General features: G+C 45.9%; 1 protein-coding gene across 1 annotated transcript in view; it reads left to right on the forward strand.

Annotated features, from left to right (window-relative positions):
• Positions 1 to 14,963, forward strand: part of UBE2C (ubiquitin conjugating enzyme E2 C) — a 30,917-nt gene extending 15,954 nt beyond the window's left edge. The window contains exons 2-6 of the mRNA XM_082272953.1: positions 5,894 to 5,921; positions 6,000 to 6,086; positions 11,892 to 12,096; positions 13,924 to 13,983; positions 14,803 to 14,963. Of these exons, the coding sequence (XP_082129079.1) occupies positions 5,894 to 5,921; positions 6,000 to 6,086; positions 11,892 to 12,096; positions 13,924 to 13,983; positions 14,803 to 14,861 (439 nt within the window). The 3' untranslated portion in view covers positions 14,862 to 14,963. The remainder of the gene's footprint in view (positions 1 to 5,893; positions 5,922 to 5,999; positions 6,087 to 11,891; positions 12,097 to 13,923; positions 13,984 to 14,802) is intronic.
• Positions 14,964 to 15,955: the final 992 nt, after the last annotated feature.

Raw genomic sequence — 15,955 nt, forward strand, 5'->3', positions numbered from 1 at the left:
TGGAGCGTATTGCGTCCCGCGATGTTGCCGCGATTCGGCGGGCGTAAATCGCGGCAACATCGCTCGGCGTTTGGGGGGCTATTGCAAATCAACAGGCAACGCTAGGCGTCCCGCGATTTGCAATAAATCTCCGAATCGCGGGCGGAACCGCGGCGGTTCTGCCCGCGATTATAAGCTGACATGTGAATGCAGCCTTACTGTTGTCTTGGCCTCGTTTGTGCTGCTAAGGCCATCTTGCCAGAGCCTTAAGGCCGTACACACTTGACGGAAATCGGACGAAATATCCTCCGATTTTTCTCTTGCTCAGCGTTCATTACTGTTTTTAGTTGACAGTGCATAAATGTTCACTAAATTTCTCGTTTTTTTTTTTTTTTTTTTTTGGGACATTTGTTCCTAGACTTCCGGGTAGTCAGCAACTTCAGATCATGCGCGGTCTTTCAAATCCGATTTTTCACGGACGTACTGCATACACATTTAACGAAAATTGGTAGTCTGGGGACGGACAATAAAAATTTTGGTGTTTGTCCCTCCGTTTTTTTTTTTTTTCGTTGAAAATGTCGGCATTGGCTGCTGAAAGTGGTGTACACACTAGCTGAAAATCGTACAATTTTACCTCGGATGGGAATTTTCGGCAGATTTTCTACTGTACCCCACTTTAGGGAACTCCTGCCTTGATCTGGAGTGACCTGTTGAGGAATAACAGGCTGTGACCGATCTTGGCATGTGTGATCTGGGGCGGCTTGTTTCTTAAGAATAACAGGCCACATCATATATTTCTTATGGTTCATGTGATCTGGGGTGTCTTGTTCAGTAACAGGCAGCCACAGATCTTGCTTGGCATATATACCAGATCTGGTGCAGCATGGCATTGGTGGGTCAGCAAGCAAACAAGGAGGAAGTTGGTCACCGATGACCTTTTTGAAAATGGCAGCTCTGTGGCTGGGCACATTAGTTGATACATGTATCTATTGTGGCAAGGTACTAGTAGGAAGGACACATGTACTAGGTTCACTGGTTTGAATCCCAACCATGACACTACCTGCCTGGAGTTTGCACGTTCTCCCTGTCTGTGTGGGTTTCCTCCGGGTACTCCAAAGACATGCTGGTAGGGTAATTTGATAGTATCTAAATTCTCGCCAGCGTATGTATAAGTTAGTGACCTTAGATTGCAAGTTCCTTGAGGACAGGGACAGATGTGAATGTACTATATACAGTATGTAAAGCACTGTGTAAATTGACAGCGCTGTAGAAGTACCTGTAATGTATCTATACCTGTCCCTCTCATTATCCTGAATAATTTAAGGGTGGGGTTCTGTTTAAAGTAGTTGTTTAAATTTACAGCAGTAAGACCACACTGGACCTCAGGCACTGTAAGTACCTGATTTTTAAAAGTTGGCAGCTACTGCATTTGTAGCTGCTGACTTGATAAGAGTTCTAAATTAATAAAAATCAAAAAAATCCTGCGCTAAAAACTTAAATAAATGTGAAATATGTGATGGTGAAAGCAGCTAAACACTTGGTCTATAGAAATCAAAAACAATACATACAACAAATTGTGTAACGCTAACATTAAGTGCCGGTTCACACTTCCGCGTTTGCGGAGATCGCATGTAATTCGGAGCGCACTGCTCCGAATTACATGCGATCTGATGTGCGGACGCGAGTTCAGCCATACACTTTGTATGGCTGAATTTGCACTGTATCCGCACCAAACACGCACATGAGGCTTTTTTGCCGCAGTAGAATCGGATCGCATAGTGGTTCACACTTGTGCGATCCGATTCTGTGCGTACTTGCAGATCGCACTGCAATATACGATCGCAACTGGGGGTGTCAACTTTTAATTGACACCCCCTGCGTATCGCATATGGCAGTGAACTGCCATATGTGAGGATGCAATGCCGGAAACGCTGCATATTCGCAGCGTTCCCGCATCGCAGAAGTGTGAACTGGCACTAAAGGTGTTGACTATAAAATTAATATAATATACACAAACAAATATTATTAAATATGTAACAAAATGTGCATCAACGTGAAAGTCCATTGAAGGAATATCTAGGATTCAAAATAAGTTCCAGAGTGGGCGATGAGAAAATTCAACCTTGGGATATCAGCCTCCTACTTTTTCATCGCCCACTCTGGGGCTTTTATTTTGAATCCTAGATATTCCTTCAATGGACTTTTTCACGTTGATGCACGTTTTGTTACACATGTATTAATATTTGTTTGTGTATATTTTATAGTCAACACCTTTTAGTGCCGGTTCACACCGACTTGGGGGCGACCTGTGAAGTTGCGTGAACCGCAACTTCGGCGCGACTTGCACGGACTTCATAAAATGTCTATGCAAGTTGCTCCAGGTCGCCCCGAAGTAGTACAGGACCCTTTTTATAAGTCGGAGCGGCTTGTGTCGCTCCTATTAGAACCAATCCTGTACTACACAATGGACCGCGACTTGTCAGGCTGACCAGTCGACTGACAAGTCGTACTGATGACTGTGGGTGGTGAGTTCTTGTGGGTGCCCTAATTGATCTCCCTCTCTGCTATAGCAGCGATTCCGCTGTGCTGGGACTTGTAGTGCCGCTGGCACGGCGGCAGGGTGGTCACTAGCAGTGTTTTATGTTCTAAATTGCCCGTGTGAGTCCCTGGAGAAAATTGTCTCACCTGCCTCCTCTCTCCTCAGATTCTGGCTGATGTGAGTCGCCCTGCTTGGTCTGTCCATGCACCCTGAGTGATCTAATAGTGTGGATGATTCCTCTTCCACTACAGCTGCACATGAAAGCGCTGGTGGAGGCACTGGTGTTATCAGTGCAGGAAACTTTAAAAATGGAAGATGCAGTTGTGTCTGAGCCGCAGGTCACCTCCTGTACTCGAAAATCCTCAAGTGGCAAGTTTTCCTGCCTATTTTGTTAAATTTGTAGCAAATTAGTGGGGTTTCCCTAGAAGCAATGTGGTGGTTTCTAAGTGTTTCGCTAGGAGGTACCTCTTTGAAGAGTCCCTGATAATCTAATAAAAAAAAGTGGACTGTTCCACCTGTGGGGGATTACGTGATTTCCAGGCTGAACAAATCCACCCTACTTCCGGTGGAGGTGTCTCTCTGACTTTTAAAAACCCTTTTGATAGGGAGGCAGAGACCTTGGTCTGGCACATGTTTACTATGGCCGATTCAGCCGTGTTTACCATTGCCTTGGCGTCCCAGACCTTGACAGTGTGCTAAGTGCTTGTGCCAGGATCTGGAGGGGGAACACAACCCCCCCCCGGCCTTTGAGGAGCTGGCGGACTAGTTGATATAGGGGTTAGTTTCTGGGATGCCTCCCTGGATGCGACTCCTTTTTTCTAGGCTATCTGTGACATCGGTGGTTCATTGGCGCATGATATGGCTGAAATACTGGTCTGCGCACCAAGCTTCCAAGAAGGCCTTAGAAGAGGTCCAGGCTACCGATCACTGTACTGAAACTTCGGGCGATCACACTTCGGGCTATTGGACGGTTCGTCTTGAGGGGTGTCCAGGACAGATTCAATCAGACAATGCCACAGCCGTGGCATATATCAATCCTCAAGGGGGCACGGTGTCCTAGCAGCTCAGGAAGTAGCCGGCATTCTAAGGTGGGCGGAACGTTTTCGTTCCACCTCTCCCGGCTGTGCATATTCCAGGGGAGTCTGATATCTTTCCCCCCTCTCCAACTTCTGCTGAGACTTGCGAAGGATCGAGGCAGAAGGAATTCCGGTCATCCTTGTGGCCCCAGACTGGCCTGGTCTGTCTTTGGCAACAAGCCGTACCAGGTTGGCGTACAATGTCCCTTGGCAACTCCCTCTCAGGGAAGATCTGTTGACCCAAGGGCCTATCTTCCATCCTGCTTTAGAGTCACTGGCTTTAACAGCTTGGCTGTTTGAAAGCCAGGTGCTGAAGGATAGGGGGTTGTCTCGACTCGGTGATTCCCACACTGTTAAAAGCTAGAAAATCAACCTCTAGGAAGATTTACCATTGTGTCTGGAAGTCCTACATTGGGTGGTTTTGTGGCGTGAGTCTCTTGGGGTTTCTCCCTGTTCCTTTTTGGTGGCTTGAATTTTGGCATTCCTTCAAAGAGGTGTGGAATGCCCATCAAGGGCAAGGTTTCGGCCTTGGCAATTTTTCTTTCAACATCCTTTGGCTACACATTCCTTGGTTTGCACCTTTCTTTGTTCAGGTGGTTCGCCACTTGGCTCCACCTGTGCGTTCTCCTTTGCCTCAGTGGGACCTAAATTTTGGTACTGTCGGTTCTTCAGAAGTCGCCTTTTGAAAATATTCGCAAGATCCTCTGCTTACATTGTCCCAGAAGGTAGCCTTCTTGGTGTCGATTACTTCTGCCCGTAGGGTGTCTGAGCTGGCAGCTTTTGTCTTGTTGTTCACCTTATTTGATTCAGAGATGGTGGGGCTTCGCCCTTGTCAGTGGTTCCTAAGGTTTTGTCTCTGGTTTCCATCTGAATGAAAACATTGTGTTGCCTTCCCTGCTGCCACCATTTCCAGATGGATTAGACAGATGGTAGTGCAAGCCTATTCAATAAAGGGTCAGGTTCCTCCTTTCCCTGTTTAGGGCGTATTCTACGCATGCGCTTAGTGCCTCCTGGGCCTTCCGCCATCAGGCGTCAGTGATGCAGGTTTGCAAGGCCGTCTGTGGTCGTCTGTGCACACTTTCACTAAATTTTACAAAGTACCGGTAGATGTGTTGGCATCTGGGGATGCTGCTTTAGGCTGCAAAAGTTTTGCAGGCTGCTGTTTGAGAGGACTTGGTCCTCTTTGAGGGTGTATTGTTTCAGATGGGCTCCAGTTGTTCCTGGTTGACTAGGTATAGCCTTTGGGAATTTTTTTCTGCTTTTTCCCACCCCTCTTGTTTTGACACAGCTTTGGGAAGTCCCAATGGTCAAGACTTTGGAGCTGTCAGTCAATGAACAAAAGCGAAAATTGGATTTTTGTCTTGCTGTAAAATCCTTTTCTCTGATGTTCATTGACGGACACAACACCCACCCCTCTATTGAGTTGGGTTATTTTTTTTTTTTTCTTCTGACACTGCTTACAACCAAACTGAATGCCAATAGCAGGAAGTAGGAGTGCCCCATAGGCATGCTAAAGCTTTTTCCTGCCTAGTTTCCTACTCCTGTTGGGGGCAGCATAACCCAATGGTCAGGATTCTGGAGTGGTGTCCGTCAATGAACATCAGATTTTACGGTAAGACAAAAATCCAATTTTTGGAGCTTGTCCTTTTGGAAATTCTTCGTTCAGGTCGGAATCGGCGGTAGAAAGTTGTGTAAACACTGTACAATAATTGTAGTTCTTTGGTTTAAAATTCTCGCCTGTGTTGTGTGTGTGTGTGTGTTTTTTTTTTTTCTCATTAAAGTGAACAAATCCAATGTGAGGTTACCACTTTTGTTACATTAGGGATCAATTTAAACTGCAATGAAGGAAGGGTAATCGCATGAGGAATCAACGAGGGTGATTTGGTGACAAATTACAACTATGTTGATTGCAGTTCAGGTTGCCTTATCTAGCACAATGTGGCAGCAGTTTGCGCTTTTTGCTGCTAAAACAGATTGCAACTATAAGACTTGGCATTGTAGAGGAGTCAGATTTTTATTTAGACATAATTAAGCAATGTCCTGAAAACAGAATTTGGAGTCTCTGGGATTGCAATACTCAGACACGTGGGAAGAATTCAAGTAAGCTCACTAGCTGTATAACTATAAAGTGGCGATCAGTTGTGGTTTATCGGTGCTACCAAAATTGGTATAAATTGGGTCATGTCCAGATATTCGTTTACATTCAGAAACCTTTGGATGTTTAACATATGTATGGGTTACCATGGTTGGATCTCGTTTCATTGTCAAGTGACACTTTTTTTTTTTTTTTTTTCTCCAGGTTACAGCAGGAACTAATGGCATTAATGGTAAGTAGAACGTTTGATTTGTTAATCTGACTCTGCTTGGGTCAGATCTAGTTTTATCTATTTTTATTTTTTTTCCAGATGTCTGGCGATAAAGGCATCTCTGCTTTCCCAGAGTCGGACAACCTGTTCAAATGGATTGGCACAATTGATGGCGCTGTGGGAACAGTGAGTATCACTACTTAAGCTTATCTCTGTTTTGAGTAACCATTTGCAGATCTTCTGCCCGCAATGCACTTCAGACAGGCAACCTGTACAGGCAAGGTGGTGTACTGGTAAGTCACAGCCTGTTTCCCCACCGACACCTGCTGTGACTGTACACAGGGAGAGTTTCAGGTACCAGCCAATGAGTCACACATAGCTGGGATAAGAAACAAAGATTTTTAGTAAAAATCAACACACAGCACATTGATAGGTACACATTTAACCCCTTGATTACCCTAAATGTCGATCCATTCCCAGCCAGTGTCGTTAGTATAGTATCACTGATCACTGTTTAGTGTTAGTGTGGCAGGCATCCTGACACTGAGTGGGATCTATCACATTCCCAGTAGAAAGTCGCTGATCACTGCCAGAATACATTTTGGCCTAAATTTATGAAGAAATATATTTTTAAAAAAAAAAACCTTCCTGGAGCTGAGGTGGTTAAAAATATACATAAAAAATTGACATTTTTTAAAGAATATGTGCTCTTAACTGTGTAAGAAAAATATGGGCCTTTCCTAAAGATACTAGCTTTCTGGCCTGTTTGTGTGAACAGCTAGGGTAAAATCCTTAGTGTGAATGTCATGAGCTTTAGTTTGATACTCTAAACCCACCATTAGTAAAAGGATATGTGGAGCAAGCTGAATGAACTACCTTTTTGTAAGGTTCCTTGATATGTGTGGGAGCACAATACTGTTGGGGCTCTTGCTCGCCCCACCTAGTTTGGCAACCTTGTAGACTTGTCTATTGTGCTCAGTGAAGTGGTAGTACACTGGGGGGGAGATGCTTTTGCATTGCATATTAGGAAAGGCTTGCCTTGAAACCAAGTTCTCCTGCGGCACGCTATCACCGCTGCAGAGCTTCCATCTTTACCTGGTCTTCCTTCTGGGTTTGTGGGCTGCAGTCGCTTGAATGGCCAAGCCACTATTATGGGGGGTCTCGCCCATGGCACACAGCTCTAAAGGAACGGCACGGGTTTGCCATTCCTTCAGAGCTCATGCCCTGGTGACATTGGCTGCTGCTCACTAGAATATCTCCTAAACATGTACTGTTTAGGAGATATTCATTCAGGAAAGCTTTTATTCTAAGCCTGTTGGTAAAAATTTTACTACCACTTTTAAAGTGCAACTCTGGCATGAAAACTTTAATTTAAATATACCAAATACCCACAAGGGATGTACATCTACCCTCTATGAATAAAATCAGGATGGAGTGAAATGTTAGGGCTGCGGGACGAGTGGATCAGCTTGGGTGAAGAGTACTTTAATAAACAGGCAGGGTTTTTAATGGAGACTTTTTCTTGCTCCGAAGTGGTCTTTATGGGGCGGGTGACCACTGGAAGCCTGCTGCTGTGAGAAGTGAAGGTTTATTTCTATAGCGGGAATGGGCACTTTGCTGCATACTTGCATATAGTGTGGCTTGTTCCCAGGGATAAATGCGTAGAACACAGGCTCATAAATATATGAACCACTCGGTACACTGTTCAGCCACAGCAGCTGTTAGCTTCTCATAGCGTTAACAGGTTTCTGGTACCTGAACCTAATTCCTGAAGCATTCTACCCAGGGGCTAAAAGTGCTGGTCCTAAGTTGGCTAGAAAAGAGGCTCTTTATGCCATTGACTCGCATCCTTCTAGATGCATGTTGTAATATGTAAAATGTTTTAATTTCTTTCACTCCCTGACGGACATAGCTCCTGGTATTCATAACCCTTGGGTTATACTGCCCCCTACAGGAGTAGGACACTAGCTAGAAAAAGTCTGGCTACACCCATGGACAATCCCAGGGGGTATACTCCCTCTCTGCTATAGCACTCTACAACTTTTGTTGGCAGTGTGCAAGGGCATGCCTGATTGCATACAAATTGAAAGTGTTAGGTCTGACCTCCATATTATATGGTTTTGGTAAATCTAAAGGAAATTGTATTGTGTGTATCCAGCTTAAGGACCTAGTTCCTTGCTGGGATCTCTGGTCCTAGTGATCTTGACATTTTAGACCTAGATCCAGAGGGTCCCCCCCTGTCTGGCCAGCGAGTGCGTGCAGACTGCAGCTCCGCGCTAGGTTGGCCGCGACATAGCCCCACTGGACTGGGGCTGGCCTGTGAGTTAAACGTCTCACGAGGACCCATACGTCCTGGCCTCGGCTGAGTCGAAGTGTTAACCTTAGCTGACTGCACCCACCTTATGATGGAGTGGTGGTCTGTCTGCCCACCCTGTTTCTGGTATGTTAAGTAGCTGTCGTTCCCCCCAACCCCCCCCCCCCCCCGGAGGGTTTTGAAGTGGACGTGGGACCCCTGGGTTTTTTGCGGGGTTAAGTGGTTTGTCCATTCGTAGGTTCTTGGTCGGCATCCCCTTTGCGGGATCGCAGTTGGGGGCCTACCCTGACTGTTTTCCGGGTGAGCTTAGTATATAGCGCCCCCCCCCCCAACTGGGTCTGCATCCACGCACCCGGAGTGCTCAGATAGTGAGGATGATTCCTCTGCTCCTATAGCTGTGCATGAAAAGGCGATGGTGGATGCACTGTTTGTGTCAGTGCGTGGCATTTTAAAAATGGAGGTTGGGGCTGATGCTGCGTCGGGAGGCGCTGGTCTCTTTTTGGCATCCACAGGCCCTTCAAAGCGGCAAGGGTGTTCCCTTTCCGCTTAATTTAACAGCATTGTCACAACAGTGGGGTTGTCCAAAACGCAGTGGTTCCTAAGTGCTTTTTGCTTGCAGAGTCCTTATGAGGAATAACTGCATTAAAGATGGGCGGTCCCACCTGTAGTGGACTCGTCGTTTTCCGGGTTAAATAAAGCTACCTTCATTCCGGTTGAGGAGTCCCCGGCCTTTAAATATCCCGCTGATAGGAGGGTGGAGGCTCTGGCCCGCCATATGGTCGCTGTGGCTGGTTTGGCACTTAGGCCAGTATTTTACTATTGCCCTGGTGTGTCAAGCTCTGACCTGAGTGGGCTAAACTTTTATCCGGGGACTTGGAGGGGAAACTTCTTCCATCTGTCTTGTAGATCAGTTGGTCCAGGGGCTACAGTTTCTGTGTTTCTTTGGATGCGGCTCCTTTTGATTTTTACGCTGTGGGGGGGACGTCTTTGCCGGGTTCCCCGACCTGTGGCTTTCCCGGATACAAGACAAATGGGTTCACGAGGTCATAAGGTCCGGTTACAAGATTGAGTTTCGATCCGTCCCTCCGGTAAGGTTCCTCCCTTCCAATGTGCGACTGTCCCCAGATCGCTTACAGGCTGTCTTTGTGGCGGTACAGGACCAGTTACGAGTCCCTGTTCCGTTGCGTTTTCAGGTCTTTTACTCAAACCTGTTTACGGTCCCCAGGAAGGAAGGCAAGGTGCGTCCCAATCCTGGACCTAAAGGCACTGAATTGCTTCGTGCGAGTTAAAAATTTAAGATGGAATCCATTTGCACGGCGGTGGCTTCCTACATCAGGGGGATTTCCTGGCCTCCATAATCAAAGATGCCTTCCTTCATATCCCAATATGTGCAGGGCATCAACTGTTTCTGGGTTTTGCCATGGGAGAGGATCATTTTCAGTTTGTGGCGTTACCTTTTGGTCTCGCCTCTGCTCCTCAGGTCTTCACAAAGGTGTTCGCTCCAGGCCTGGCATTGTTACGCCAGCGTGGGAGATCTGTCCTGGGTTACATGAACGATCTGCTTCTCAGTGCAGAGCCTCCCACGGTGCTGGTGACAAACTTGGGTCACCATAAGGACTCTGGAGGAGTTTGGGTGGATTCTGAACCTTCAGAAGTCGTCCCTGGTCCCTTCCATGAGACTGGATTATCTGGGTCTGACTTCGGACTTGTCCTCAGCCAGGGTTTTTCTTCCTCCGGACAAACTTCAAAAACTCCAGACTGCTTCAGTTATTGCTGTCCAGCAAATGTTGTCCCTTCGGACTTGTATGAGAGTTCTGGGACTGAGACCAGGGGGTCCCTGATATGGTGGCTTCGGTCCCCGATGCTCAAGCAAGGAATATCTTTCCTTCCCCTAATTTTGGACAGGTGTCACCACGGATTCCAGCACTGCCCTAACCCTCTTGGGCATGGGGGTTCACCAGAACTTCACAGGTTGCCTCTGGAATCCTTTCACTCCATGACTACATCAGAGCTGGTGGATGTTGGGAGACCTTGAGCTCCCTAACCTTCTGTTTGAGGATGCCCCACAGATGCTCAATAGGGTTTAGGTCTGGAGAAATGCTTGGCCAGTCCAATCACCTTTACCCTCAGCTTCTTTAGCAGGGCGGTGGTTGTCTTGGAGGTGTGTTTGGGTCGGTATTTTGCAAGACTGTCCTGCGGCCCAGCCCCCGAAGGGAGGGGGATTATGCTCTGCTTCAGTATATCACAGTACAGTACACGTTGGCATTCATGGTTCCCTTAATGAACTGTAGCTCCCCAGTCCCGGCAGCACTCATGCAGCCCCAGGCCATGACACTCCCACCACCGTGCTTGACTGTAGGCAAGACACACTTGTCCTTGTACGCCTTGCCTGGTTGCCACCACACACGCTTTACACCATCTGAACCAAATAGGTTTTTATCTTGGTCTCATCAGAACACAAGACATGGTTCCAGTAATCCCATGTCCTTAGTCTGCTTGTCTTCCAGAGACTGTTTGCGGGCTTTCTTGTGCATCTTTTAGAAGAGGCTTCCTTCTTGGATGACAGCCCGGCAGACCAATTTAATGCGGCTTATGGTCTGAGCACTGACAGGCTGACTTTTCAGATCCTCAGTTCTTTCCCATGAGATTCCAGTGACCAGTATGAGGGAGAGAGCAATGACACCAAATTTAACACCCCCTGCTCCCCATTCACACCTAAGGCCTTGTAACACTAACGCGTCCCATGACCCCGGGGAGGGAGAAAGGCTAATTGGGTTAATTGGGCCCAATTTGGACAGTTTTTGCTTAGGGGTGTACTTGCTGCCAGCGGTTTAGACATTAATGGCTGTGTTTTGAGGGGACAGCAAACTTACACTGTTATACAGATAAAAAAGACAAGGCGCCTCGAAGTGCAGTAGGCTCTGAGTATTTATTAGGTTTAAAGGTATAAAAGCACTCACATTTGGTAAATGTGACATGGGCATAGCAAAGATCTGTCTGACCTTGTCCTTGGTCTGACGAAGGAGCTGAGATCTGAAATATGTAACCGCCCACCACCTGCTCTATTGGACACCGGCCGCTGCGTCCACACCCTGCAATTCAGGAAATCTCATGCCGACTAAGCTGAGACCCAGACGAAAGGACGCATCTACAGGAAGCAGATCACTGGATGTCCTCAACCACTCAGCACAGCGGATAGGAAGACTCAAGACAGATCTTTGCTATGCCCATGTCACATTTACCAAATGTGAGTGCTTTTATACCTTTAAACCTAATAAATACTCAGAGCCTACTGCACTTAGAGGCGCCTTGTCTTTTTATCTTTATCACTTTCAGAGCAGATTCTCCTCTCCAGTGCTGTCAGAGCAGATTCTCCTCTCCAGTGCTGCCGAAGTGCAGTGTCTCACCTAAAGCCTGCTGTATTCCACGGAAGCGCCGATACAACAAACTCTTGTTCTGACTTACTGTTATACAATCTGTACACTACTACACACTGTAGCAAGTGTTATTTCACATGAAAAGATAATAAAATGTGAGGGGTGTACTCACTTTTGTGTATGTTATGATTCTGCACAGAACGACTACCCTGTAGCAGTAGGTCTGCAATGGGGCGGTTGGTAAGTGGTTACAATCTGATGTTTTTTTAATAGCATTACATTTCTTTTTTCTTTCTGTAGGTGTATGAGAATTTAAGGTACAAGCTGTCTCTAGAATTCCCAAGCGGCTACCCCTATAATGCACCAGCTGTGAAGTTTATTACCCCATGCTTCCACCCTAATGTAGACAGTCATGGAAACATCTGCTTGGACATTCTAAAAGATAAATGGTCAGCTCTGTATGATGTACGGACCATATTACTCTCCTTACAGAGCCTTCTTGGAGGTGAGACAATCTTTTATGTCCACTCTTCTATATGTGATGTAGACACTGGTTCCCCTGAATGCAAATCAGGGGAACCAGGGTGGTGGGGGGGGGGGGGTGTTCTACAAATCTGTATAAATGGGACAACATATTACTGTTGGGTATCAAACCTCTTAAAGTGTGTCTTTTTTTTTTTTTTTTTTTTTAAACGTGCTTTGAGCACCATCCAGGTGCCTAGTGGTACCTGCACATGCCTTAAGGGGACCTCTGTAATTCTGGAGAAAACCAGGGTCAGGGGCACAATTTTTTTTTTTTAATTTTAAGCACTACTTAATAGTCTTGAAAGCTGCTTTGCCTGAAAAGCCACCGCTTATGTGGGGTGGGGGTAGGACATCTTCTCCATTTTCAAGCTGGCCATACATGTTAGTCTGATGCAATCTCCTGCCAGGGATATTGAACAAGCCATTCAGTAGCCAGTTGTACAGGCCCTTGTACTACAGGACTGCTGTTAGACTGACCTCTCATGTTACGATGTAAATGTACAAGTTACTTTTAGCTCTGTTTTTCATATTGATTCCAAGTTGAAATTGGGCTCTGCCCCTGTGAGTTATAAGCGTTAAGTCAGAAGGTATTTTTTATCTTAATGCATTCTATGCATTAAGATAAAAAAAACGTGTGCAGCACCCCTTAACATTTACCTGAGGTCCAGTGATGTTCACAAGTGCCTTCAGCCATCTGAGATTCTCCCTTCTGATTGGCTGAGACACAGCAGCAGCACCATTATCTCCTGCTGCTGTCAAAGTCAGCTAGCCAATTGGGGGAGAGGGGGCGAGGCCAGGGTCAAGGCTCTGTCTAAATGGACTAAAAAAAACAATCCCTTTTTGCCAAATATGCATGGGAGTTTACAGAAAGGGAGGATTGAAAGAAAAAAAAAAAAGACCCCCCCCCTAAAGCTGGATATTCTAATCTGCAGTTCTGCTTTAAAGTGGTTGCAGAGGCACAAGGTTTTTACCTTCATGCATGAAAGTAAACCTGTGTGCAGCAACCCACTAATACTTACCCGAGTCCTCCCTCGATCCAGCAATGTCCACGAGAGCCTTGGCGCTCTAAGGAATGTTACTCCTGATTGGCTTTTGGCAGCGGTGGGAGCCATTGGCTCCCACTGCTGCCAATCAGATGAAGGGGCAGGGCTGAGCCACAGTTCATGTATGAATGGACACAGAGCAGCAGCTCAGGAGTGTGCCTGCTTGGGTGCTCCCAGAGCAAGCCGCTTGCTGTGGGGCCAGGAGTGACAGTGGGGGAACCGAGGAGGAGGATTCAGGCTGCTCTGTGCAAAACCACTGCACAGAGCATGCAGTATACCTGGTTTGTCTGTTTTTTAACCAAAAAAAAAAACTTAATACCACAAGGCTATATGGGACCCTACACTATCCAGAAACTGCAAAAAAAAACATTTCTGGGACCCACATCTGCATACAACCACCTGTAGACCTCCATTAAAAGATGCAGCTACCTGCCTGGTGTTACGGAAAGCATCCATACGTATGGACTATGTATCCAAACACTGATGGTGTATGATCGGATCATATCTCCATGTGGGTGCATCACGCAACCTCCGGAGCATAACTGCATATGGCTGCAGCTAATTGTCTCTGGGGGGCTGTATGCAGCAGCTCCATGTCCTGGAAGCTGTTGCGTAGGCTCTGGATACTGTACAGCCTCTTTACAGCTGTGTGCATGAACCTAATGTAGCTTAAAACTAGATACATGCAGTTTCTAAGATGCTTTCCAGGCTAAGGAACTGCATGGGTGGTTTGCTTATGTTAATGTGTTAATGTCCTGTTTCAGAACCAAATAATGACAGTCCCTTGAATGCACATGCTGCAGAGCTCTGGCAGAATCAGACAGGTAAGTGATTTTAATGGCTGAATTCTAATGGGCTCCTTTCATGTTCTAGTGGGACATTTTGTGTATGTCAAGCACCTTCTTCCAAGCGATGTGCTGTTTGGAAAAGTACTCCTAGGGAACAATGGAAAAGTATGCAGAGGTTTCCTGTTCAATAAATATTATGGACTTGTGTCTCTTATTACGTTGTGATCTATTCATGGTCTTGTATATGGGATCAAGCTGCACAATAGTTTTTAAGATGAGTTGGGTGTATACTAGTTTCAGTTTTACCTGCAACCTTTTATAGAAAGATTTAAAGGTAAACAGTTTCCATTTTAATATGAAGGCCAATGAAAGATGGGTTTTTAAAGTTTGATACATTCCTCAGATTGCTTTTGCAACAAGGCCATGCATGCTGAAGCAAACTCCGTAAAAGACCAGGAGAGAGATTTCTAGGAGTAAAATAAGCATGTGGGCCTTCACCAGATATTGGAGCATTCTATGTTAAACAGTAAATCTGAGAAGGGGGGGGGGGGGGGTTTACCCTCAGGGTAAGCAGATCTAAGATGTATGAGATTTCCAGGCGCCATTAGCCGAGGAGAGAATTTTTTCTGCATCTCCCTAGTGACAGCTGTTTACTTTTAATTATGCAGAGCAGACTTTATCTTGCTGTACAGATATGTAAATTTAGGTCTAAATATAACCCTGTCTGAAATCCTAGAACAGCAATACAAGCTGCTTTTCCAGTTATTCAGTGTCTGCCCCTAGGTGGCAGTCAAAGCATATTTCCAGATGTCATCCATAGCGTATGATTTGTAATCTGCATATTGTGTCTTGCAGCATACAAGAAGCATTTACTTGAGCAATACAAGAAGCATGCCCAAGAAAAGGACATTTGACGGACTGGCTGTATGTTATGTTCTGTATATGGATGCTGTAATATACGCTTAAGTTAATACGAGTTTGATTGTTGTGTAAAAATAAAGTGATTTTATAATTTTTTGAATGTATTGTTAATGTGTTAATGTCCCATATTCATTGATCCAGTCTGCCTTGCTGAAGTTGAAATAGGATTTTTAGTTGCTGATTTTGCCAGATTTATTGAAGCTGTACAAGCATCTTGCATTTGGTAGCCGACTATCACTACGTGAGATCATGGACTGCAGGGAGACTGGTCCTGGAGCCTCCTGGATGTGTTGTGTATCCCAGTGGCCATGGGGAAGGGTGGGCAGGGTCATCCCTGCCTAGGTGAGGATATGGGAGTGTGATGCCACCAAAAGGTGGTGTGTTTTTTTTTTTTTTAAATTTATTGAAAGGGGGGTGAAAAATGCTGACTGTTTGTGCTTTTACTTTCCCTCTCCCTCCAGCAGAATGGCATACATATTCCTAATTGGTGATTTGAAGTATTGGGTCAATTAGGTGTGATAATAGGGCAACTAGTGTTGGGCAAACATTTTTTCTCTTTCTTGGGCTGCGACCTGGTGAGACGTTTAACTCGCAGGGCCAGTCCCTGTCCAGTGGGGACTAGGTCGTGGCCGACCCAGCGCAGAGCTAAGGCCTGCACGCGCTCGTTGGCCAGCTGGGGTCACCAGTGGATCTATACATCCAGCCCGTCACCCATATCCAGCATAGTTGCTTGTAGATCTCACAGGAAAAATCCAGAGAAAAGCTAACTAAAATAAATAAAAATGTAACTAGAAAAAAAAAACTTTGCCAGGACCAGAGATCCCAGTAGGGAAACTAGGTCCTTACTCCTGACTAGACAGATTAAAACTGACATTCTATGCAGGAAGAGGGTGTACCCTCTGGGACTGCCCATAGGCATAGCCAGAACTTGTCTAGTGTCCTACTCCTGTGGGGGGCAGTATAATCCTCCTGATATGCATCAGGAACTGCGTCCGTCGAACGATAGAGAAGAATTTTAAGATAAGTCAAAAATCCAGTTTTACTCCGTTTTACAGGTCTCTAGATAAATTTGTCACAGCAGCAAGTG

This window comes from Pelophylax lessonae (assembly GCF_965119305.1).
Source record: "Pelophylax lessonae genome assembly, chromosome: 11".
Taxonomy (NCBI): domain Eukaryota; kingdom Metazoa; phylum Chordata; class Amphibia; order Anura; family Ranidae; genus Pelophylax; species Pelophylax lessonae.